Source organism: Saimiri boliviensis, chromosome 19 (genome assembly GCF_048565385.1).
Source record: "Saimiri boliviensis isolate mSaiBol1 chromosome 19, mSaiBol1.pri, whole genome shotgun sequence".
In the NCBI taxonomy this organism is placed as follows: domain Eukaryota; kingdom Metazoa; phylum Chordata; class Mammalia; order Primates; family Cebidae; genus Saimiri; species Saimiri boliviensis.
Genome location: NC_133467.1, coordinates 29765838 through 29792501, shown reverse-complemented (window position 1 = coordinate 29792501; position 26664 = coordinate 29765838). Strand labels below are relative to the sequence as shown.

At 41.3% G+C, this 26664-nt stretch overlaps 1 protein-coding gene across 5 annotated transcripts in view; it reads left to right on the top strand.

The window, feature by feature from the left end:
• The window catches only part of LOC101044371 (uncharacterized protein C1orf226), a 317762-nt gene that overhangs the window by 192883 nt on the left and 98215 nt on the right, over positions 1 to 26664 (top strand). For all 5 annotated transcript variants that reach the window (XM_074390240.1, XM_003943383.4, XM_010331245.3 and 2 more), the window contains one exon: positions 26420 to 26512. In XM_074390240.1, coding sequence (XP_074246341.1) covers positions 26420 to 26512 — 93 coding nt within the window. The remainder of the gene's footprint in view (positions 1 to 26419; positions 26513 to 26664) is intronic.

The window sequence follows — 26664 nt, the reverse complement described above, 5'->3', positions numbered from 1 at the left end:
TGTCCTCCTTTCCTTAAACAATATACTGATGTTACATTCTGTGGCAGCAGGGAGTTTGCAAATTCTTAACACGCAAACTCAAGAATCTTGAGATGGGAGATTACCCTGTATTATCCAGGTGGGCTCAATCTAATCATAAGAGTCCTTATAAAAGAGAGGTATTAGGAGGTCAGGAAGAGAGAGGTAGAGAAGGTGAGAGAAGGCAATGAGATGACTTTGACAGAGAAAAAGGTGTTAACATGCTATGCTGCTGGCTTTGCTGCTAGGGAAGGGACCAGAAGCCAAGGAATGCAAGCAGTCTCTAGAAGCTGGAAAACTCAAGGAAATGGATTCCACCCTAGAGCCTCCAGAAGAAATGCATCCCTGCAGACTTATTTTAGACTTCTGAACTCCAGAACTTTCAGAGAATTAAGTTTGTGTTACTTTTAAGCCACTGATTTTGTGTTCCCAGATCTCAGCTTTGTGATGGATATAGTTCATTTCGGAGATTATGCTGGGAAAAAATAGGTAAAAGAATTATTGCAATCCAATATATTAGGTACTGAAATTGAATTATGAACAAAGAGTGGTGGGAATTCAGAGGAAAGGCAACTATCTTACTTTGGGGGTTCCAGAATGGGATTCATGTTGATATAGGACTTACAGAATGAATGCATGTCTATGTTTGGGGTCGTGGTAGGGCATTGAGGAAAGCTTGCCTGTAGATAAATTAGTAGATGAGCAAAGAGCATTCCAGGTAAAGCAAAAAGTATAAATTTCTCTGGGTTGATTTTTGTTTGAGGCAAGTAGATGAAGGCCCATGATTGGAGTCTGACACCTGTTTTGTTTTGCTTTCCTGCAGCCTTTCCTTTCTGTATTGCATGTTGGCTGAGTATTTTGTCCTTTAAACTAAAATTTCACCTGTGGACAAGAGAAGCATCACTTACTATAAATATAAACTAGAGCGATACCAGATTAGTGACTAATGTATTTTCAGTATAATTCCAGAAGCCCTCATTCTTTCATTGACCATAGCAAGGAGGAGAGCCTGATCCTAGTATCAGCTTTGTTCACAGATGCTGGAGGTTCTCACCAATTTTCTCATTAAATCTCCCAACAATGAATTGTGTCACAAAATATAACTAGTTTCACTTTTAGTCCAGATGTGTTTGAGAAGGTTAACTTCATCATAGTAGTAATCTAATGACAATTTAATGAGAAGATTTTGTTAATTTTTAGCACGAAGAAATGAAGAATACAGGATCATATTTAGATTAACTTTTATTTTTATGAAGGGAAAATAGGGCATCTGGTTCACCAAGAATTTATAGCCACTTATAATAGCAAATTACGTAGAATGACTTAGCATCCCTTTGTTTCTCCTTAATGGTTAATCATCACATCTAAAATATTTACTGAGTGCCAACTAAATGGAAAGCATTGCTAAAAGAGCTATGGGAGATTTGAAGCTACTAGTAATCTTAATGTAAAAAACATTTAACTAGTTGACTCATTTATTGAGCCCTTTAACTCAGGCACTATTCTAATCTCTTTAAGTGTATTCTCTTCCATGATTTTTGAAAGAATTGCTTACTTGCTGCTCGCATTCCATTCTGTCACTGTTCTCATCTTAAACTGATTTCTAACTCAACCTTTCTGCCAGAATTAATTCTTCTTAAAGTAACTAGTGACCACTCTCTCCAAATACGTTGGATGTGTCATCCTCTGTGAGTATTCAAGAGCATTTGTAACAATGGATTATCATCTCTTTTAATTTTTGATTTTCACTATATATCACACTCTTCTGACTTTACTCTTTCCTACCATCCCTTCTATTAGATTGAGCCATATTGAGGCGATCATTAAAAAATCTGGAAACAACAGATGCTGGAGAGGATGTGGAGAAATAGGAACAATTTTACACTGTTGGTGGGAATGTAAATTAATTCAACCATTGTGGAAGACAGTGTGGCGATTCCTCAGGGACCTAAAAATAGAAATCCCATTTGACCCAGCAATCCCATTACTGGGTATATATCCAAAGGATTATAAATCATTCTACTACAAGGACATGTGCACACGAATGTTCATTGCAGCACTGTTTACAATAGCAAAGACCTGGAACCAACCCAAATGCCCAACGATGATAGACTGGATAGGGAAAATGTGGTACATATACACCATGGAATATTATGCAGCCATCAAAAACGATGAGTTCACGTCCTTTGTAGGGACATGGATGAACCTGGAAACCATCATTCTCAGCAAACTGACACAAGAGCAGAAAAATCAAACACCGTATATTCTCGCTCATAGGCGGGTGTTGAACAATGAGAACACATGGACACAGGGAGGGGAGCACTACACACTGGGGTCCGTTGGGGGGAAATGGGGGAGGGGTGGGGGGTGGGGAGGTGAGAAGAGATAGCATGGGGAGAAATGACAGATACAGGTGAGGGGACGGAAGGCAGCAAAGCACACTGCCATGTGTGTACCTATGCAACAATCTTGCATGTTCATCACATGTACCCCAAAACCTAAAATGCAATAAAAAATATATATATAAAAAAAAAAACAAAGATTGAGCCATATTGAAATTTCATGTTGTGTTAGTTTATTTTGTGCTGCTGTAACAGAATACTACAGACCAGGCAATTTATAAAGATCACAAATTTACTTTCTCATAGTTCTGGAAGCTGGAAAGTTCAAGATCAAGGTACTGGAATCTGGAAAGGCCCTTTTTGCTGTGTTCTTACATGGAAAAAGATGGAAGGGCAAGAGGGAGGGGGAAAAAGTGAACTCACTCTTGCGAGCCCCTTTTATAACAGCATTATTCCATTAATTAATGAGACTTAAACACCTCCCATTAGGCCCCACCTCCCAACACTGTTGCATTGGGGATTAAGTTTGCAACACATAGGACAGATGTGGTGGCTTATGCCTGTAATACCAGCACTCTGGGAGGCCAAGATGGGTGGATCACCTGAGGTCAGGAGTTCAAGACCAGTCTGACCAACGTGGAGAAATCTCGTCTCTACTAAAAATACAAAAAAATTAGCCAGGCTTGGTGGTGCATGCCTGTAATCCCAGCTACTTGGGAGACTGAGGCAGGAGAATCACTTGAACCTGGGAGACAGAGGTTGCGGTGAGCCAAGATTGCACCATTGCACTCCAGCCTGGGCAACAAGAGTAAAATTTTCTCTGTCTCAAAAACATTAAAAATTTTTTTTTTAAGTTTCCAGCACAGAAATTTCTGAGACACATTGAAATCATAGCATAAGTAGCTATTTTGGTCTGTATAATGGCATTTTCCTATGGTTTCACAGACAGGTGGATTCTCCTATGTCTATAAATATTGGCATTTCTCTCTTTCGTCTTTTTACTCTCACCCTAGGCAATCTCATGCACATTGTCAACTATATACAGTCCATCCAGAATTTCTGTTTCTGGCTTAGACTTCTGACCAAATTCTAATTATATACCCATGGCCTACTTGACATCTCTTTTTGGATTTCTCAAAGACACCTCAAAATCATTGTCCAAAATCAAACTCTTTATCTTACTCCATAAATCTGGTTCTGTTCTAGCTCTGATTCAGTGACTGGAACCACCTTGTATGCAATGTCATGAACCTCAGAGACCTCCCCATTGACTTCTCACTCTTCCTCCTGTCCAACATCCAATCCAACACCAGGTTCTGTTGCTTTTTCTTCTAAACCAGTCTTGAATCCCATTGCTGATCTCCAACTCCAGCCAACTGGACTATTACAAGAGCATCCAAATGGTTTCCCTACATCTACATGAGACTTGCTTCCACCTCAAACCTGTTTTTCATACTGTGAGCAAGATGAGCTTTTGGAATCAGAATGTTCAGTCATGCTCCACTTCATTCTTTCAACCTAAATGTATCCATTGGTTTATTTCTTTCTTAGGGTAAAGGCCAGACGTCTTCACATCATGGACTCTAAGGCCTGCAAGGTGCCCCTCTCTTCCTTTTCAGCCTCTTCCTTCACTAATGTCCTCATTGTCTCTCCTGGGGTCATGCTGTTTTTTCAGTTCCTTGTAGCCTCTGTAATCCCTCCAGCCCAGGGCCTTTGGCCATGCAGTGACCTTTGCCTAGAATGTTTCTTGTCCCACTTTGCCCACTTTCTTTTTTTTCTTTTTTCTTTTTTTCTTTTTTTTTTTTTTTTTTTTTTTTTTTTTTTTTTGAGATGGAGTCTCACTTTGTCGCCCAGGCTGGAGTGCAATGGTGTGATCTCATTTCACTGCAACCTCAGCCTCCCGAATATCTGGGATTACAGGCATATACCACTGCCGCCCGGCTAATTTTTGTATTTTTAGTAGAGACAGAGTTTTACCATTTTGGCCAGGCTGATCTCAAACTCCTGACCTCAAATGATCCACCCTCCTCTGCCTCCCAAAGTGCTGTGATTATAGGCATGAGCCACCACACCCGTCTTCTTTGCCTAAATTCTATCTATATTTTAAATTATCTGTGTCACTTCCTCAGGGAAGCCTTCCCTCTCTTTCCTGTCTAGGTTACCTCTCCCTATTCAAGAGTCATTTTCTTTATGAGAATAGTTAGTTACAATTTTAAGTGGATTTGTGGGATTCTTTGACGTGTATATCTCATAAATCTGAGTTAAATAACATTGATCCCATTTTACAGATGAGAAAACTGGAGCAAGTGATTTGCTTGATATCATTCAGTTAGAAAGTGACTGAGCTATGAGTTGAGCCCAAATCTGTGTGACTATATTGCTGTTAGGCTCAGCTGTGAGGAACAACAAAACCTTAAAATAACTTAAACTTACACAAGATAGAAATTTCTCTTTCTCACATAAATCCTGTCCCAGAGTGGTATAGTAGCTCATGGCATCGGAGATCTTGACTGCTTATATAGTGCTGCTCTGCCTAGTATGACCCTGACCTTGTAGTCCAACATGGCTTTATCTGAGGCCAGGCAGTAGGATGGATGAGGGAGCCAAGGAGAGATGACAAAGGACAAAAGAGACACATGCAGTAGTCTCTTCTGGTATTTAGAAGCTGCCACAGGTCATTTCTGTTTGTGTCCCATTGGCTAGAATTCACTCTTATGGCTACCTAAGCTTCAAGAGAGGCTGTGAAATGAAGGCATTACTCTGGGTGTCTATGTGCCAGCTAAAAATGTGGGTTTCTATGACTGCAGGAGAAGAGGCAGTGTGCACTGGGAGATGACAAGCCGTCTATGTAGATTCTAAAATCCATGTTCTCAGGGCTGTAAGCCCCTGGCCTCAAGGATCTCCATCTCATTGAGAAAAACAAAGTCAACAAGTGAAAAGTTAATGATAAAAGAACTAGCAAAATGAAGAATAGAATGTTACCAAGCATGTGGGAAGGATACAGAAATATAAGATGAATTTTGATGGTATTCAGGAAGGTTTAGGTGTTAGATGGATGTGGTAGTCCATAACTAGGCATCACCTGGTAAGAAAATTCTTCCCTTCTTAAATACCTTCCAATCTTTTGGATTATATCAACACATGATATTAGCTGGTCTCCACCAATCTAACACTGCTTGTAAGATTACTTTTTAATTTTGCATTTTGGTTCATGGTCTTTTCTTCGCTACTGAGTCTTAAAGATGGTTCCTTTTGGTGTTATTGTTGAAGGCTTTGCCCAAAGGGCTTATCTGTCTTCATACTCTAGAATAGTTCTGAATTGCTTTCTGTTGAATGCTGGCTTTCTGTTATAATTAATCCTTAGAGAAGAATGTATCAAATATTTAAAATATTATACCGGGATGCTTGTAATTCTGATCTTTTGTGCTTTTCTTCCAAGGGCGTATACTTTCTAGTCCGTAGAAATGACTTCTCTTCTGTGATTGTTAGGTTGAGGGCAAAGTGGCTTCTTAGGCAGGCATATGGGAGACTCAAACCCTTTGTACAGTTCCTGGAGATAGTAGTGTCATTATATTACATTACTAGGTCCTGTGAGTAAGAGCTTCTCTCTCTCTCTTCTGTAACATTAATATAATGGAGGTGGTCCATTTGGATCTTGTCTGACCCTATTTGCCTGTGGTAATGGTCAAACAAATATAAACAGATCACAATGACATAGAGTGAGTAATTATTTTGTTTTTTGACACAGCCAAAGAAATAGAACCATGTATGGTAGGCCTGGTATAAGTGGAAAACTAGCATATAGATCAGAGAGCTATATCTGCTCCATTGAGATAATAATCTACCTCCAAACTAATGTTTGGAGTGAAAAAAAGTCTGCTTCTGTCAGTTTTAGCATCACTAAGATCGGTGTGGAGAATTACGCAGAGTTTTCCCAGAGGGCCCCACCAGTGTTATGCAATGGTTGTTAAACCTGGCAGATCTGTGATGTGCATTTATCTCCTTCTCTCTCTTGAAGCCCCACTGGAATAACCACTAGGACAAAGAGGACAAGAGAAGAAACAGTCAGTAAAGAGATTTCATAACTTTTTACAAGACAGAAGGGCTGGGCATGGTAGTTCACATCTGTAATCCCAACACTGGATCGCTTAAAGCCGAGAGCTCAAGACCAGACTGGACAACAAGACCAGTTAGGACAACCCTGTCTCTAACCAAAAAGAAAAATTATTTTAAATTAGTTGGGCATGGTGGTGTGTACCTATAGTCCCAGCTACTCAGGAGGCTGAGGCAGGAGGATCACTTGAGCCCAGGAATTTGAGGCTGCAGTAAACTATGAACGCATTACTGCACTCTGGCCTGGGCAACAGAGCAAGACCTTGTCTCTAGAAAATAAATAATAAATAAAATAATAAAAGACAGAAGACAAAGATATGTTGGCAGCCTTAATGGAGCAGAGGTAGCTTTAGTCCAAGGTCTGCAGAAGGGGCTATTGATGTCAAGTAAGTTGATTGATGCCAGATAACTCTGGAAAGGCTTAAGATGTTGGAAGTACCAGTTGTTGCAGAAGGTGGGGGTGAGGTGCCATGATAAAAAAGGTTTTAAGGCCAGATTCGGTGGCTCATGCTTGTAATCCTAATACTTATCATAAGAGTTTTCTCTGGATAAACTGAATGGTCCCAGAGAAAAGAGCTCCAGGCCTTGATATGTGAAGGTTTCTGCAACTAGAAGGCCAGTTTGCCTCCTGATCTCTTTTAAAGAAAGCTCATCAATGAAACCTTCTGGGCAACAAGCCTTTGTCACTCACATAGCATTTCTAGTCAGCTTTGACTTCCTCCTTCTTAACTATGGATGGGCAGCCCCAGAACCCAAGATATTTGAAGAAACCCTCCAGCACAGAAAAAGAGAGAGACCAAAATAAATAGATGGAGGAAGCTGAAGAAAACAGAGATAGCAGGGGATTAGAAAGAAACCTGAAAACAGAAAATAAAATTAGAATTAAGACACTACATTCTAAAACAAGACTCTAGGAAAAAGAAATAGAGAATTCTCTGAAATTAAAAATATATTCCAACTAAAAAAAAGTAGAGGGTTGAAAGGTTTAAAAAAAGAAAACAAAAAATTAGAATAGAAATACAAGTGAGGAGAGAAAAGACTAGCAAACTAGAGAATCAATCTAGGAAGTCCAACATTTGATAATATGAGTTCCAAAACAGAGCGGAAAAAAAGGCAGAAATTAACCAAAGAAACAATATAAGAAAAACTTCCAAATTCATAGGTTTAAGTTTCTGGAGTGAAAAGACCCACTGAATAATCAGCACAATTAAAATGCAAGGAGCCACTGAGTGCCCCAGGCAGATCCAGGCAAACCAAAGTACACCAAAGATCAATTTCTTTGCCAAATGTAGCTGTTCTACTGCGTTTCTTATTAGCTGGCCCTTTCCATCTCAGAGGGGACCACAAAACCAGAACAAGAGTCGTCTCTGTCACTTAAACTCATTGTGTTTGAGAGCTATCAGTCACCTTGCAGCCAATTTCTCAAGATAAAAATATCCTTTACAGTTCCTTGCTTATCTTAATTATTCATTATCAAATATAATATCTTCTTTTCAAAATTGGTTTTCTTTTTATTCTTTGTAGTGACTGGAGGGGGAGTTGAGCTATAAAGAGGTGAAATTACTCTTTCTCTACTTTTTTGAAAAATAACTTTAAACATTTTAGGAAAGAGATAACAGCTGATATCTTGGGAATGGATAAAACACATTCAGGTTTTAAACACCAGTTCTCATTTTTGAAAAGTAATCTAAATGTAATTGGTTGCAACTGAATATCTTCCTGATCAGGAAAGGGTTGGGGAAAATTAAAAGAAACTCAACTCATTTTTGCCTGGAGAAAAATAGTTTTCTTTTTGGTGCAATTATTCCAAGCTAATAAATTGTTAAAATGACATATTATTATGGAACTTAGTCGTAGAAGATCCTTTGATTTGGGCTCAGAATGTGATGATTGCCTCAAAACAAGATGGCCATTAGACATTTTCCAAAGGACTATGCTATAAATACTGTTTTTTTCTTTTTAATTTTCTTCTGAACAATCAGGAAAGAGAGTAACTTTCCTGATGACTATTCTAAGAGTTTCCTAAGAGTAACTTTCCTGTAGTCACTCAGTAGCCTGATTTCCTGAAAGCTGTTAGGTTCTTAGGAAAAGAGAAATAGGTCAAATGGGGTGGGTCTGTGGTCTCCCAATTGAAATAACTTGTCACAGTGTTGAGCTGGTAGTCTAAGGTTGTTAACGTATAAATGTAAAATGACACGGGCCATCGGTTCTGAGGTTTCATGGTACTATGACTATTCTTTATAATAGCCATTATAATTAAAAAAAATATTAAAAGTAAATTGAAGGGGAACATTAAATGGCAGCTAGTTGGGGACCTGCCCACTGAAAATACACCCCTTGCCTGGGATTATTCTGCCTCTAGGTATGGGGTAGTGCTTATAAGCCTGGTATTATAGTTGCTTGAATATTTTTCTTGCCCCACAGAAGACAGTGGCCTCCTTAATGATTTCCTTGCTTCCTTCCTGAGTTATAGTCTCAACTCAGCAGCCAGAACTATCTTTTATTATTGTCAGATCAAGTCCTTAAAATCGGTTGAAACCTGTAATAGATGCTAAAGAGGATGAAAAGTTGAACCTATGTAGCGCCTGCCTGCAAGGAACTTACAATGTGGTTGAGAAGATGAGAAAGAACCATGTTCCAAGTTAAGAGTGTTATGTAATATTAGGAAATGTATTTTATATATAGCATTATTATAAAATCAGTCCCCTGAGTGCTAATTGCCATAGCAGTATAGAAATTCTTTCAGGCTATGATAGTCAGGGGAGGTTGCTGTAAAGTGATATTTGAAGTAAAACTTATGGGGATGTTTTGGATAGATTAAGGGACTGAGCAAGGGATTTGTAAGTAGTAATTGTGTAAGTGCAGACACGAGAAAATCCAGTTTATCTTGAGGATAGACAGTGAATAAACCACAGTGCAATTGAAATATTGTAGCTTAGTATTTTATGTAGGTCAGTGATTTTTGAATTTTTCTTTTTAAAGCTATGAACCTTTTGTCAAAATATTAAATGGAACTCTAACTTATTAAACATGAGAACTGTACCTTCTGTGGGTGAAGCAGGATGGGCAGAGGTTGGTCAGCATATCCACCTGCATGGCCTCTCAGCCCTAGAGTGGCCTTTGAGGCTCTTCCATTGAACCCAGGACTCTGAGGAATACAGCTTAGAAACTGTATATATGTAACTGTAGGCATATTTCAAGAACAGCTTGGTGGGAGAAGGGAAGCTGGTTGCTTTGTGTCAGTTGGTAGAACATGTTGAATATCAATTTTGATGTTCTGGTTTAGGCAATGGGGTGTTATAGAAAGTTTTTGATCAGAACTTATTATACAGTGTTTCAGGAAGACTGAAATGGTGGGGGAGGGGGTGTGCAGTTTTTGTTCTTCTTTCCTCCCCCCACCCATTAGCATGATCCTTAGAATACTACCCAGGAGTCCAGTGATGGTAGAGAGTGTTTACTTTTTTTCATATTGAAGAGCAAGGCAAATGTGGTGGAAATAACTTATGGGAAGAAAGATATGAGGGTCATGTGGTGAGCACCAGCCGAGGTTAAATAGGATAATAGATAAGAATGTGTTCTGATATTTATGAAAAGCCACCATGCAAAATGCTCAATACATGAGTTAGAATTATTATCCCAGCAGTAATATTATGGAACAGTAGGCAGCCTTTGAATGGAAGAAACCAGTTCAGCTTTTCGTGTGTGCTGGTTCTCAGAGCATGAACTTAGCTCTCAGATGTCATCATGACCAGCCAGCTCGCTGTTTTCCCCTCAGACCAATGACTTTCTTGTTTACTATGACAACTTTACCTTAGTCACCTTGGGCTTCTATAAAAGAATACCATAGATTGGGTGGATTAAAAAAGACATTTGTTTCTCACGGTTCTGGAGGTTGGAAGTCTGAGATCAGGGTGCCAGCATGGCTGGGCTGGTTAAGACTATGTTCCTAGCTTGTGGATGGCCGCCTTCCCACTGTATACTTACTGGGCCTTCCTTTGGTCTTGTTTTTTATTTGTTTGTTTGTTTTTTGGGACAGGGTCTCACTCTGTCACCCAGGCTGAAGTGCAGTGGCTTCATCATGGCTCAATTTAACCTTGAACTCCTGGGCTCAAGCAATTCTCTCTCACTGTGGCCTCATGAGTAGGGACTGCCAGCTAATTTTTTTTGTAGAGATAGGGTCTCACTATGTTGCCCTGGCTGATCTCTAACTCCTGGCCTCAGGGAATCCTCTATTTCAAATCTCCCAAAGTGTGGGGATTATAGGCATGAGCCACCACTCCTGGCCAGTGCTGTTTTTATAAGACACTAATCCCATCATGAGGGGGCCCACCCTCATGACCTCATCTAAACCCACTTTCCTCCTGAAGTTCCCACCCCCTTGAAACTGGGACATCAATATGAATTTTAGAGGGATACAAACATTTAGCCCATCACAACCTTTCTCACTTCCCACTGTTCTCATGTGTGGAGAGCAGGATGGGAATCCTGCTGCATGCATTCTGGAATAATGGATGGCTGAAACTGGGGATGCTGCCAAACATAGATTTCCTGTGTCCATGGAGGTCCTGGGCTGAAGCATAGACATCTGAGGCTCCAAAGAGGAAAAACTCAGCTAGAGAGGCAGCAACGTGAAAAGATGGAGTGATAGAGATGATGGAGGAAGAAGTGAATACAACAGATGTTCCCCTTCTTGAACTGGTGATCGCCAGAGGATTTCATCAGCTGCCACCCTGCAGGGCTTTCCTCTACTGGCTGCTCAGGCGTGTGCTCATTATTTATCTTGTCCTTTTGTCTGAGTTCCATGTATGTGAGCCTTTGCTTGGTGTTGATTCAGTGAGAAGTCAGAGGTGTTCAGACACCAACAAAGTGGTTTGTTCACTGTTACTGTAGGCAAAAGAACTGAGACTAGGGTGAGATTTTTGCTCTGAGAAAACTGGGCTGAAAAATTATTTCTGCCTGTTGGAATGTTAGAGTTCTGTATCTTGAGCCCCAGGGCCTACAGAGACATGTCTGGGCCTCTCTACAGCTCTCTAAGACAACAGTATATCCCCCAGTAATGGACTAATGACCTCCCATAGGGCTGACTCACCAGACTGAGTTGACCATGGCTTGGTACTATAACAATTGGATGACCTTCATGGGAGTCCATCGCACTAGCTTAGTGATCCTACCAGTGCCTGGACTGGATGTGTATAGACTGGACAGGACTCTGTGTCTGGGAAGACTTCCTTTATCTTCTTAAGCCAATAAGAGTTTCTCCTGGCTTGCACTGTGGGACAACTCCGGAAGCCCCTGTTCTTGACCTGGGAACAGTTAGTTCAGAATTGTCACTGTGCTTTGTGCTGCAGTGGAGAACGTGCCCCTCACATTCAGTCTGTGCTAACCTTGGAGCTAACCTCTGGGGGCCTATTGAGGAGGAGAGGGAATTTTGGAGGCATCCCCTATCCTGTTACTTCATCCAGCCCAAAGAACTTTAATTTTCATTTCATTTTAAAAACTAACAGTAAAATTAATTTTGGGGTTATAGTTTTATAAATTTATGTCTCTGTATAGATTCATGTAACCTTTACCCCAATCAAGATAGAAATACTTCCAAGTTTTGTGTGTATCAGTAGATCATTTCTTCTTATTTGTTAAAAATTTGTTTTACATTTCAAGTAATTAAATCCCCTTTAATTTTCTGTAACAATACTGTATCACACATGGATGGCCTGTTTTCTTTTTTATTTTTGAGTAGTATTCTGTTATATGGATGTACCACAATTTGCTTATCCATTCACCTTGTGGAGGGATATTTGAGTCTTTTCTAATTTTGGTGATTATAATAGAGCTGTTAAACATTCATGTACAGGCCTTGGTGGGAGCATAACTTTCCCTTTCTCTAGGGTAAACACCTAGCTGAGGTATTCCTGGGTCACATGGTAGGTGTATGTTTAACAGAACAAGAGACTACCAAATTAGTTTTCCCAAGTGGCTGTGCTACTTTCCATTCCCTCAGCAACGCGTGAGAAGTCCGGTGGCTCCACATCCTCCCCGGTGCTTGGCATCTGTTGTGCTGGACCCTGTTGACTTCAGTAGGGATGGCACCAGGTTCAAGAGGCCAGAGAAGAGACCCAGAACCAGTGAACAAAACATGAGGTTTATTTGGGGGAACATACATACAGAGATGGTCTGGTGGCTGTAGGCTGGAAAGGAGAATGATAACCACCTGTAAAAAACATGCAGTTTATATAGCACCCTGACTTGGCACCCTTCCCTCAGCAACCTATACATGGCAACCCTAATTTCTTGTTATTTCTGTCGGGTGCATCTACCATACAGTGTCTAGTTGTTGTTGTTGTTGTTGTTGTTTAATTTTATCTATTCTAATATGTATATAGTGGGATCTTATTGTCATTTTAATTTGCATTTCCCTAGCAGCTAATGATATTGAATATCTTTTCATGGGAGGCCATTATTCCAGACTTGAGAGAATAGCCTATTGTCCTGGGGAGCTGTCATCAGGTGTGTTTCAATAGGCGCTGTGGCTCAAGATTCAGACTTTAAAAATCCCAGTGGGCAGAAATAATTTATTAGTCATTTCCTAGGCATGAGCCTCACTTGTCTCAGTTCCTCCTATTAGATGAAAACACTGAACCAACTACCAAAATTTGTTGGGTTTCTTTACATGTGTTTATTTGCTTTCCATATATCCCCTTTAATCAAGTGTCTATTTGAATCGTTTGCCCATTTTTTACTTTGTATGTTGTCTATAGCTGTTGAGATACAAATCTTTTGTCAGGTGTCCTATTTGCAAGCATTTTCTCCTAGTCTGTTACTTGTCTTTTTATTCACTTAAAACTGGCTTCCACAGAGCAGGTTGAATTATATGAAGTTCAGCTTATCAGTTTTTTTTCTTTTATGGATTACACTTTTGATATCATACCTAGAAATTCTGTATAAACCCAGGTCACAAAGTTTTTTTTCTCTCGCTCTGTCACCCAGGCTGGAGTGGAGTGGCACGATCTCAGCTCTGCAACCTCCACTTCGTGGGTTCAAGAGATTCTCCTGCCTCAGCCTCCCAAGTAGCTGGGACTATATGCATGTACCACCATGCTGGCTAATTTTTTGTATTTTTAGTAGAGATGGAGTTTCACCATGATGGCCAGGCTGGTCTCAAACTCCTGACCTCAGGTGATCTACCCAACATTTTCTTCTTTAAGTTTTATCGTTTTACCCTTAAGCCTTTGATACACTTTGAATTACTTTTGGCATAAGGTATAAGGTTTATTTCCATGTTCATTTTGGAGTTTTGCCTGATCTGGTCACATTTTACTCTCAGTAGTTCATTCTCTTTCCCTGTCAAGTTTGACTTTAGATTTCCATCAGAGTTGGAGGGGGAACCCTGCCTCACATCACAGATTGTTTTTTCATGGGAAAATAATACCAGGATTAGGATTTTGCAGTTTGTAGTGGGGGGTTCTTCTCCTGTTTCCATCCTCATTTTTGAATAGTCACCTTGCTCTGCTTTGGGTGCATGCTCCAATCTCATCTGTCTTCAGGGTCACGCCCACGCATTTCAGTCTCTATCCAGTAGTCTCCTTTCTGCACTCTGGATGTCACAGTGGTTGTGCTTGGTAACTCCACATGCTATCCTAGAGAGGAGACAGAAAATTCAGAAGGAACTCAGATGAGGTAAGGTTAGGGGTTGGCAAACCATTGCTCATAGATCAAATCTGGCCCACCCCACTGACCAACTTTATAAATAAATCTTTGTTGGAACATAACCGCACTCATTTATCTGTGTATTATCTATGGCTGCTTTTGTGCTGGAGCAATAGAATTGCATAGTTGCAACAGAGACCACCTAGCCCTCAAAACGTGAAATACTTACCATCTTGTCTTTAACAGAAAAAAATTTGCTGACCGTCAGAGTCAAGGCTGGTACTAGAAATGAGTTGGGTTAGTGCACTTTGCTGTGGTAAAAAAAACAATCCTGCAGAAAACAAAGGATGCCAGTGCTCTTCCTACATAAACCATCCTGGCATCTCTTCACCCAAGTTCATTTGTTGTCATAGAAATTTGGAGGAAGTAATGTCTGGTGCAGCCTTGGAGTTACCTATGGTGATAGGCTGAAAGGGAAGATGAGATAGAGTAGAGATCTTGTGGTGCATCACTCAGTCCCAGTGAGGAATGGAGAGACACAGGGAATCAGGAGTGATGTGACGACCAGCGCTGACTTCTTCATTTCTATGCTCTGCTAAACCTCACTCTACTCTAGTGGGCCTCAGCCTTAGCTGCACATGAGAATCACCTGGGTAGCAAAAAAAAAACCAAAAAACAAACAAACAAAAAAAAAAAACAAAAACAAAAAAACCTAGTTCCCAGGCTGCATTTCAGAGCAATTACATAAAAACTTCTGGGGGTGGGATCCAGATACCAGTATTTTTTAATTTCCCAGTTGGTTCTAGCGTACAGCCCAGGCTGGGAACTGTGGTTCCACTCCACAATCCCATAACCCCAAGGAAATATTGCCACCTACTGACAGTAGGTAATTATTATGCTTTGGAAGAAGTCAATAACTCTTCAGATTCCCCTCCATTCTGGGAACTTGTGTTCTGGTTACTGTATTTATATTATTTGTGTATGAGAGTTGTATATTACAGTTTGATTTGGGGCCATATTAAGGTGGTTGTTCCTGAGAAACACCTTGTGTCTCAATTTTTATGTAACTCAGAGTATTAAAGACATATACTATTGGTAGGTATAATTGAATGTTAGCATTGAAAGAAACCTTAGAGATTGTTAGTTCACACAGCTGACATATCCAAATACCTTTTGGACCTACTTACTGTAGTTCTAGATCCTTGCTTCTCAAAGTGTGGTCTGTGAACCAGTAGTGTCAGCATCATCTTAGACCATGCTGGAATGAAGAACCCTTGTCTCTCCCTAGACCTGCAGAATGGCCTGTAATTTAACAAGGTCTCTGAGTGATTCATGTGGACCTTCAAGTTTGAGAAGCACTGGTTTAGAGAATCATATAAGTAGGATCTTCTGGGTGTAACTTCCAGTTTTATTTTAAGAAACTACTTGCTTTTCAAACTGCCAGTATTCTGTTAGAGCAGGCGTCCCCAAACTTTTTACACAGGGGGCCAGTTCACTGTCCCTCAGACCGTTGGAGGACCGCCAAATACTGTGCTTCTCTCACTGACCACCAATGAAAGAGGTGCTCCTCCCTGAAGTGCCGTGGTGGGGGCAGATAAATGGCCTCAGGGGGCCGCATGTGGCCCCCCAGGCCGTAGTTTGGGGATGCCTGTGTTAGAGGCTGAATGATTGCTTGACAGAGACAACACTGTGACTTCCAAGAGCCCTCCCAATTCTGATTTTATTATTTTCCTCCTCCTTCTCAAATAGTTTCTTCAGCATCTCTCAAGAATACTTTCTTCATCATACCTTTCATTATACCATGAATATTCATTGGGGCCATCAGTTGTGCCTACTGTAGTTTTTCTCCTCCCAGTCACCTTATATCTGGAACTTGTATGACCCTAATGGATGAATCCAAGCACAGGTTTTCCAAATTTACGCTTAACTCTTGTTCATCGTGCTAGAAAGTCTAAGCTCAGCCTAAGGTTAGTGGGGGGAGATTCAGTGGGTAGAAGACTTGGGAGAGAGTAGGAAAAGCAGTCCCACATGAATGCCCATGGGACCCCTACATCCTGTCTAACCTCTATTACCTGATTCTCCAGGACAAGATAGACTTTTCCAATGTATAATACATCCTTGTGTCCACCTGTGCTGGCGTTGGTGAAAACATTGCTACTTTTTCCAGGCAAGGGATTTAGGGACCATTTCCTTATTCTGCTTCTTAGTCTATATAGTGATTTCATCCAGACATTTTCTTTATTCTTATAATGCAGTGCTTAATATATGTCTCTAGTCTTTCCTAGATTTCTCATATCCCATGTCTCTCCTTTCTGAATCCTCAGTGCTGTTGCCAAGATTATGTTCAGGATTTGCACCTCTATTTTTCACTCTTTTTAAAAGCCTTAAGTACCCTCCTACTGTCTATGCAAAACTATAGTAGCTTATTTTCCATTTTAGAACCTTCCCCATCTGTCTTCATCCATTCTCCCTTCCCTCCCTTCTCCCTTCTATCCCCTTCACTTGCTTCTGGGATTGACCTGGCCCTACCAAATCCCTTCATTTCTGTTGCTGTACCTTTCCCCTACCTTCCTCAAGTGTGCCTGCCCATCTAACTTTTCCTACAAGAGCTCTGAAGGTTTGTATCACATTGAGTCATGTTTAGAGCTGGGATGGTTATAATCTAACCCAATACCCAGGCTTCACAGAAGGGAGGAATTATACCCTTCTCTAGGGTAGGTGGCTTGCTCAAGGTCATGTAGCTAAGAATGTGAATATTTGCTGTGAAATAGCATTACCGTTCAGTGTAGCTTCTTTGACTTCATAATGCTTCATGCAAATTGTTTCACCTAACTTCACAAGGTGAGTGTAGGATGTGTGTGGCAGGTAGTGAGAGGTGCTGTGAGGTTTATTAAACATGATTGATTGTGTTCTTTTCAAGAGAGGTAACTCAAGCCTTAGAAAGACGAAGGCATTGATCGTTTGCCTCACAAATCATTTTTTTAAATTTTACTTTAAGTTCTGGGGTACATGTACAGATCTTGCAAGATTGTCACATAGGTATACACATGCCATGGTGGTTTGCTGCCTTCATCTCCCCATCACCTACATTAGATATTTCTCCTGATGTTATCCCTCCCCAATTTCCCCATCCCCTGCTATCCCTCCCCTAGCCCCCCACCTCCCAACAGACCCCATTGTGTGATGTTCCCCTCCCTGTGTCCATGTGTTCTCATTGTTCAACACCCACTTGTGAGTGAGAACATGTGTTCAGCATAACCATTTTTAGCCTGAGGCAGAAAATCATAAATTCTTGATTCATGATTGTTCTAAATACTGGGAAACTTTTACTCCTTCTACATAAGTGTGTGTGTCTATAGATATGAATCATACTGTGGAAACAGTGTTGTCTCCGCCCCCCTCCTCTGCAAGACTATTTATTGCTTTATAATAGATGTGTATAGTTTGTGGTGTATGTGATAATTTGACACATTCAGATAGATTATAAAGATCAAATCAGGGTGACTGGGACATTCATCACCTTAAATAAGTACCTTTTCTTTCTATTAGGAATGCTCTTTTAATGTCTGTAGTCTTCCTACTTACATGATATATTAATCATTTAGAGGAGAGTCTGGATTAGATATTAGTGGAGAATGATAAAATTGACCAGAGTTGGGTTTATACTGTTGTATTTTTACCTGGCTGTCCACCTTTTCCTCTGTTTATACTTAAAGAAGAGAAGACGATTCTAATACTTGTTTTTAATATGCTGTGAGTGATATAGAAGAGAAAGCAGCTGAAAGCAGCGGACGATTATTAGTAGTGGTACTCTTCTTGCTTCATAAATCACCCCTTCGGACCCCTTAATCATTTAGGTTGTTGTTCAGCTCCCCGTGACCTGTCAACATGCTCCCAGTTAGAGAAAAGTGATGGCTGTATTCCCGGGCCTGTCTTGTCTCCTCTCTACAGGGAGCAGCCGCCAGTCGGAGCTCCCCCGAGTACACAGCCCGAAATGCCTGCACTTGAGGCTGCCACTGCCTTCCATGCAAAGGCCTGTTTAACTTGCCCTCTGCCATCATGCTGGTCTCCTGATACTGTGGAAATGCCACCTCTTCACAGAATATCTGTGTGTGCATGAACCTCTCTCCCACCTACTCAACGGTTCAAACAGCAATGAGCTTGAACATTTCCTGCCCCAAAGCCTTCCTTAAGTTCAGAAAGTCTCTTTACTATGTTTTTCTGATCTCACTGGTATTTTGTGCCCTTCCCAGGTTATCGACATGTGTCCCTGGGTGTGGAATGTTCCTGATCCTGTGAAGTTAATTTCCAATAAGTTCTTATTCCTCTTTTTGCTTTCTGTTACAAGATGGGGTTTGTGTGCTCATTAACCATGTATTGAATGAATGGAGGGATGAATGAATAATTTTATTTCCTGGAGCCATGATTCTGAGCTACTAAAAAAGACACAAGTGTTGGGCAACGTAACAAGCACAGAGCTGAGAGTCGGGAGATGCAGGTTCCAGATACAGGTTTTCTGCTAATGAACCTGGGAAGTCGCTTATCCCTGGGCACTGGTTTCTTCATCTATAAAATGAAAAGCTTGGTCAACACTGGTGGCCTCAAACATTTCAGAAACAAGGATTCCTCTAAATTTTTAAATGAACTATTTCAGGCTGGTTGCAGTGGCTTAAAACGCCTGTAATCCTAACACTTTGGGAGGCCAACATGGGAGGATTGCTTGAGCTAAGGATTTCAAGATCAGCCTGGGCAACATAGCAAAACCCTGTCTCTATTTAAATAACTAAATAATAATAAAGAAATATTTCAAATATAAACAAAATGTAAGGTATATGAGTACCTAATGCCTACCACTCTGAATTCCTCCCAAAGTAATACTTTTTATTTTAGCAGCTTTTTATTTAGAAAATGGATGACAACAAGTAGCAATAGCACTTTCATAAGAATCTATCTTGGTACAGTAATAGCTGTACTTGAAAAATAGTATAGCTATTGATTAAGACACGCATATATGATTAAGACACGTTGGTTAGTCTATGGCAATTCGTAATGCAAATAAAAATGTATAATAACCCTTGCTTTTGTTGCCTAGAGCCGTGTTTCTGAATTGCATGATCCACATTACCATGTGCGTTTTTAAAAATACCAACTTTTGGCTTTACTCCTGATCTGCTGAATAAACATTTCTGAAGCCTGGGTCTGGGATTCTGCCTTTTTATCAGGTATTCCAAATGGGATTTAGAACTGAGATTTAGATCTCCTTGGTCTACAAAGTTGGATGATACTTTATTTCTGTGTAATGACAGTGAGTATTTCTTTAAAAAGTAGTCTCTCTGGTTCCTTTTGAGTATTTTGCAGATGCAGAGATTTTATTTATACCGAATTTTCAGTAGTACGTCTATTGCGAAAAATAATTTATGCTGGTATTGAGGTAGGTAGATGGGAAATAAATGTCTCTACCCAGTGTTTCCAAGACTCCTCATAGATATTCTGCAGTTTGGATTCATTTCAAACTTTGGTGTTGGCCATGCTGGCATTTCTGAGATTTATGTGAAACAATACAAGTCACATCAGTGTCAGAGACTGCCATGGTTCTCAGGCACTCTGCCCCCCAGATTCTGGTTTCATAGGCATAACAGCCAGAACTTAAGGAAGCTGAGTAGCCCAGAGAATAGAAGTTCATCACACAACCATCCCCCGAAATTCATTGCTCCTAACTGTACTGTCAAATGATTATGGATGGCTTTGACCAATAGTGACAGCTCTACAGGATTTCACTTTTATTTTTTTGAGATGGAGTTTTGCTCTTGTTGCCCAGGCTGGCGTGCAGTGACGTGATCTCAGCTCACTGCAACCTCTGCCTCCAGGGTTCAAGCAATTCTTCTGCCTCAACCTCCCAAGTAGCTGGGATTACAAGCAGGCGCCACCACGCCCAGCTAATTTTGTAATTTTAGTAGAGATGGGATTTCTCTATGTTGACCAGGCTGGTCTTGAACTCCTGACCTCAAGTGATCCGCCTGCCTTGGCCTCCCACAGTGCTGGGATTGCAGGCATGAGCCACCACACCCAGCCAGGATTTCGTTTTTAAAAACCTGTATCCAGCTTAGATAAGGTACTCAGTACTGTGCTGTGGACCATGGACCATGTAAGGAAGATAAGTTCTTCTTAAATTCCTTGCACTATGGAATGGAATCCAGATTTTAATAACTTGGTAATTAACTTCTGGAAAACTTACTTTATATACAGTGCCTTTTATTGGGTTCTGTGAATAAACACTGTCAACTATATTCATTACTTTATTTGACATTTATTTATCACTTTCCTATGTCCTGGTCTTTTTTCTCGGGTAGAAATGTGTGTCAGTCATATTTCTTGCTCGTATGAAAGACATGGCCTGTGGGGTAAATAAATAAGCAACCAATCAACAGTAAGCGATAATAGAGGCTTGCATATTGCTGTAGTAACCAACTCTGTGGGAGGATACGGGAAGCGGGAGTTGGCTTTATGTGTAGAAGTGTGAGCAGATATTTCAAGAATAAACAGGAGTTCACCAGGCAGATGGTGTGGGGAGGGCATTTTAGGCATAGGGAATAGCAAATGCAATTACATGGAAGTGTGGAAATGTATGGCATGTTTAACTTGCATGTGGGAGAGTTCCAGAAATATCCTTTTGTGAGCAGAATTTAAGTAGACTTGCCGAAAGAACAAATGTGTTTGTTACATGGTGTTTTCACATTTTCCATTTTTGTATTGTGGTAAAATATACATGACATAAAATTTGCCTTTTAACCCTTTTTAAAGTGTACAGTTCTGTGGCATGAAGTACATTTACATTGCTGCACAACCATTACCACCATCCATCTCCAGAACTTTCTCACCTTGCAAAAATAAAACTCTGTACCTATTAAACAACTTTCTATTTATCCTTCTTAGCCAACCGTCATACTACTATTTGTCTCTATGAGTTTGACAACCCTAGGGACCCCATATAAGTGGAATCCTAGAATATCTTCCATTCTCCCATTTGTTACCAAGGTTCATCCATGTTGTGGCATATGTCAGAATGTCCTAATTTTTTAAGGCTGAACAATATTCTGTTGTATGTAGACACTACATTTTGTGAATCTATCCATCCATTGATAGACATTTAGATTGCTTCTACCTTTTGGTTATTGTAATACTGCTGTGAACATGGGTATACCCAGATTTTATATCTTACTGCCTAAATTTTTAGACTCTCACATAATACATGCAAAAGGACTTTCTGCTAACTCTTCATGAGATAGTACCTTTGGTTGAGGTGCTTATGGTTTTGTTGTGAAGATATGTTCACACTTGTGAAACCAAGACTGTAGTCAGAATATGATTAGAATGTCCAGCAGCACTATCAGAATTCACTTTTAAATTTCCTTTCAAATTATTTGCAAGAAGCAGAGCTGCAAAGCTTCTTCTAGAAAGGTAGTGAATACAGTCAATGACTTACAGAGCCTGGTATACTGTTTGTTTGCCTTTGCAAACTGAATCCTCTCCCCTTGGTGAAGTTGCCTCTGAGTACCTTGACTTATAAGCAGGTCTTGGCTCACATCTGTAAGTCTTGCAGAGACAGTGAGAAGGACTTGGCAAAGTGAATTTCATGGTTAAGAATGAGGGAGACCTGCTTCCTGTGAAGCAGATGAGAGAGTCTATTACCAGCCAAATTATTTCTGGCCAAGGTAACTGAAGAATGAAGGATCCTGTTTTTTTTCTCTCCCCTCTCTCCTCTCCTCCCCTCCCCTCCCCTCTCCTCTCGTGTGTGTGTGTGTGTGTGTGTGTGTGTGTGTGTGTGTGTGTGTGTGTTAAAAATCAAACATCCAGGGATTCTTTTTTTTTTTTTTTTTTGGAGACGGAGTTTCGCTCTTGTTACCCAGGCTGGAGTGCAATGGCGCGATCTCGGCTCACCGCAACCTCTGCCTCCTGGGTTCAGGCAATTCTCCTGCCTCAGCCTCCTGAGTAGCTGGGATTACAGGCATGTGCCACCATGCCCAGCTAATTTTTTTTTTTTTTTGTATTTTTAGTAGAGACGGGGTTTCACCATGTTGACCAGGATGGTCTCGATCTCTTGACCTCGTGATCCACCCGCCTCGGCCTCCCAAAGTGCTGGGATTACAGGCTTGAGCCACCGCGCCCGGCTATCCAGGGATTCTTTAGTGAGCTACACATTTTTATGAAAACAGACTGTTAAATGTGTGAAGAGCATCTGAGAGCCCCAGCCCTTCCCCTGGACTCTAAGGAAGTAATTCTGTTCCTTCTGTTTCTGCAGTACAGCCTCAAGCTCAGGGCTGGCTGGCCCCTTCATGAGATGCCCACTCTGCTGTTGCAGACCTCAGCTTCCTTTTCTTGGATACTCAGTGACCAAGATGGAGATACACAGGGTTAGGAGGCAGTTTGGGAAGCTGGGAAAAAGGAAGCACTGGGGTGTCAGGAGACTGCTTATCTGTCAGCAGCTCTCCATCTTCTCATCAATGTTCTTACTCATGTCTTCCATTGAGTGTTCACTCCTGGCTCCTGTTGGATTCTCCTCCCAGCTTCCCCTTCCTGGACCTCACTGACAGGTACAGCACATTAAGTTCCAAGGCCACTATTCCAAAACAAGGTCCAAGGCTCTGTTTGTGAACCCCAAACACTTTTCTCTCGGACTTTCCAGTCTGCAAGTGGTGTTCCAGGACTTGCCTTGTTTTGTTCCCTGAAAGGTCAAGTCCTGTAGGGCTTCATTTGTCCTGGCTGGTGGAGCTCTGGCTGGCAAAGCAAATGCATCAGCTCAGCCTGGCCATATTCAGGGAGGGCCGGGCCCATTGGCACACACTGCAGGGCTGGCATGGGCTTTGTGGGAGGCTGGCCTGAGCCACAGACGGTGGCACCGGCAGTACTGTTTGTTCTTCAGCCCCTGGCAAAGCCTGAGCAGATTGGATTCCTGTTCTGCAGAACACAGATGCTTCCTCCAAAGTCCACCTGCCCAGGCAGTGCTCCATCTTGGAGCAGCACAGTTTGGGAAAAAGGAGGACTTATCCCTGAGAGCCCCTGCTCTTCTCCGTTCTTGTGTTACTCCATTATCTCCCCTCTGGCCAAATTCATTTTCTCCCCACTCAGTGAACACAATAACATGTTGTCCAAGTGAAGCGTAATTGCCATGTAAACAAATGGCTTAATGATAATAAATAAGCATTTTCAGATACTTGACTTCCCTTTATTTTCATAGTTTCCAACAGAATTGCAAGTTAATTTTAATTTTTCTATTGGCAAGGGTATGGGACATCTGACCAACAGGCAGATGGGGAAGATGCAGAGTGTGTCCAACCTAAGGGCCCTTTTTGTAAATAGCACTCAGGCAATTCTGGCAACCGTGACGGGACCTAGAGGCCTATTTCCTGCCTCTCTTGTCCATCTTTATTTTGAAGCACTCTAGAGCATTCCACCAGCTGTTTAAGGAGCAACTGTGTTGTCACCATCATTGAGGTTTTGGGAGAAATCATTTGGTCATGCTTTTCCATGCAGTCACTGTACACACAGACCCTGTAAGAGCCACTGGGAAGTATGTGCATGTTGATTGAATTAAAGACCTGTTTTCAGTTCTAAAGAGAAAGTTTAGTTGCACTTTTGAGTTCTTAAGATGAAGATATTAAAAGGCATGGCCAAGCCTGCCAAAACACTAACTGTAGAAATAGGTAAGGTTTCAGATACACAAGCAAGGAGCTGGCTGGGTGCCTCTTGCTATGCTTGGGCGAGAAATCATGATTAATAAAGGCCACAGAGAGAGTGAAACCAAGAGGGAGGTGGACCAAACCAGAAAGAGAGATATGGTCAACTACAGCATTCTCCCAGAAATATAAGGCATTGCAGGTTATGGCATAGTGGACAGTATATTCTCTAAAACTAGGACTGGGGAGAATGATGTCGTGTTTTGCAGAGGTAGGTACTTGATATTTCTGCTTTGATTTTGTTGTTAGAAAACAGAAGTATATGGAACAGATGAAAGTGATATACTGTAAGAGACAAAAGACAATGAAACAGTTGAGGTCCAGCCTCAAAGTTTTTGTCCTCTTCTGGGTGTTTCTGGGACTGTCTTATTAAGCCTTTAACTTCCACCTGGGTGCATCAGACACACTCTTCTGTATTCCTTCAGCTGGCGGGAGCAGCCTTTTAGTGACTCGTTCAGAAGGGAGGTGCAGCTGGCAGGTTGTGTTTATTAAAGCCCAAGTGAGTGGAGGTAAATGCAGGTGTGGTCAGGAAATGTAGCTGGTTCACCTCTCCCAGTAGGCACAAGGCCAAAGTCAGCCAACTTGCAGATTGTCATGCCGGTTCTCCCACCCAGAGGTTATTTGAGTTCATCCAGCACTGCAGCCAAGCAGAATGCTGCAGTCAGGGTGACACATTGCAAACTGGAGCCGTGTCCCCAAGTGCATGCCAATCAAACCAACTTTAACCTTCACTGGTTTGTGGCTGCTGACCTAGAGAGGGATTTGTTAAATGGTGGAGGTCCTGTCCTACCTAATCCAGACTCCAGTGCAGAAAGACTGTTCTCCCCATCCTGTCAGATGCACTTCTCCTTCTCTGTCTCCATCTCTCTCTCTGCCTCCCTTTGCCCCTTTACTCTTTACTGTTAATTGGCCTGGGGTTCCCAGGCTGAAGCAGAGTTTCCTTTTGTCCCTGTGTGTTTGCTGCTCTGGTTTGCTCTTCTTCTAAGGCCCTTTGGTAAAAGAAGAGCTGCTGACAGGGCAGAGTGGAGGTGGGGAAGTGACCACCAGACTGGGGAGTGATGTAGGTTGCTGTCACCAGGACGCTCAAATCAGCTGTGACCAGAGCCTGCCCTGACAATGTGAAGAAAGTTCTTTTACCTCAGTTAGCGAGGCCATTTTCTTGTAGAGACAAGGATGTTTCTTATGGAAACAGCCAAGAAGTATCAACAATAACTCTGTACAGTGTAATAGAAGATCACTGAGATTTTAGTGAAAAGGATAGACATAAGACAGCAGGAAGCTCTGAGTTGAGTTTGTAACATCAGAATATTAAAAGACACAGCCAAGAGAAAGTTCTAGATTTCTAATGCGGTTTCCAAAGCAGGCTATGTTTTTATCTCATTAGGATGGATTAAGTTCATGCCTATCAATACTAACTGTAGAAATAATTAGGTTTCAGATGCACTGTCAAGGTGCTAGCTACCTTCTTACAGGCTCGAGTGGCAACATAGTAGGAGAAGGTCTTGAGTGGGAAAGGTCCCAGAGAAGAGATGTGGGTTGGCTTTGAGTCTTGTGTTCCTTGTTGTTTAATCTGTAGCCCAGATGATTGATTAGAGAGCTTGCAAGTTAAGTTCGCTGGGTGTTGTTAGTAAGATAGGAACCAGATGAAAATGGTTTTAATAAACTGGAGAAGTGCTCAAAATGAAGTTCACCGAGGAAGATGTAGAATTATGCCACCAGATATAAATAGCTGGACAAGTGTAAGAGATGGATATGAATGAGCAAATGTACCAGAAAGGGCTGAGGTTGAGGATGAGGCTAACATCCATCAGCAGTACAAGGCTGTGGTTAGAGCATCTCTGTCTAGGACTGCAAATAAGAGTTGAAAATACAGGACTTGTCACTATGTACCCTGTGAATGTGTACAATTATCTGTGAATTAAAAATATAATTAAATAAAATTTAACAAATACAGGGTTTCTGAGGCCATATCTTTTCTAGATATGCCAAAATCTTCAGGCTAACAGGGTTGTGGGTAGACTTGTAGACTGACTCACAGTTAAAGGAAATTTGGAATTAAACTTGTGGAGAATAATTTAGAATTCATAATTATCTTTCAGTGTATAAAAAATCTTGGTGTGAAGATTGGTGCCAGCTGTTAGTCTTCACTGAGGATGGAATGGCATTTCAGCAGCCTTTGATGAGACACTAGGAATACTTGCCTGACTGTGGAAGTCATTAAATGATAGAATGAGTTATTGAGGGAAGGTTCTGGCTTTGTTTATGGGGTATTCCAAGTAGGCTGTGTTTTCATCTCATGAGGGTAGATGAGGTCCATTCTCATGGCCCTACCTAATGGCTGAGAAGTGGTATTGACTATTTGGAGTTCCATTTCTAACCCAGAGATTGCCTGAGCCCTGCCTGCAGGCATCCACCTGCTTCTATATCCCCTGAAGTATTCCTTACCCCCAGGAGCTGCTTTCCATACCTGTCTGGAGACCTCTTTTCCAGGCATGGGCTAGCCACATCTATGTAGATACACTGATCTAATCAGATTGCACTTTCTTTTTGTTTTCTTCTTTCTTGCAGTACGAGTTTAAAGCCAAGAACATCAAGAAGAAGAAAGTCAGCATTATGGTTTCAGTGGATGGAGTGAAAGTGATTCTGAAGAAGAAGAAAAAGGTAAGTGGCTCTGAACCAGAAACTGAGGTAAAGAGGAAAGGAGGGGAGGTAGGCATGGGGTATCTTTTTTATTCTGGGCCCCGCTCCAGATAGAATCTTTCCCTTATCTGGCAAGCTCTTCTGCTTTGGGCAGCAACAGTGCTGAGAGGCTG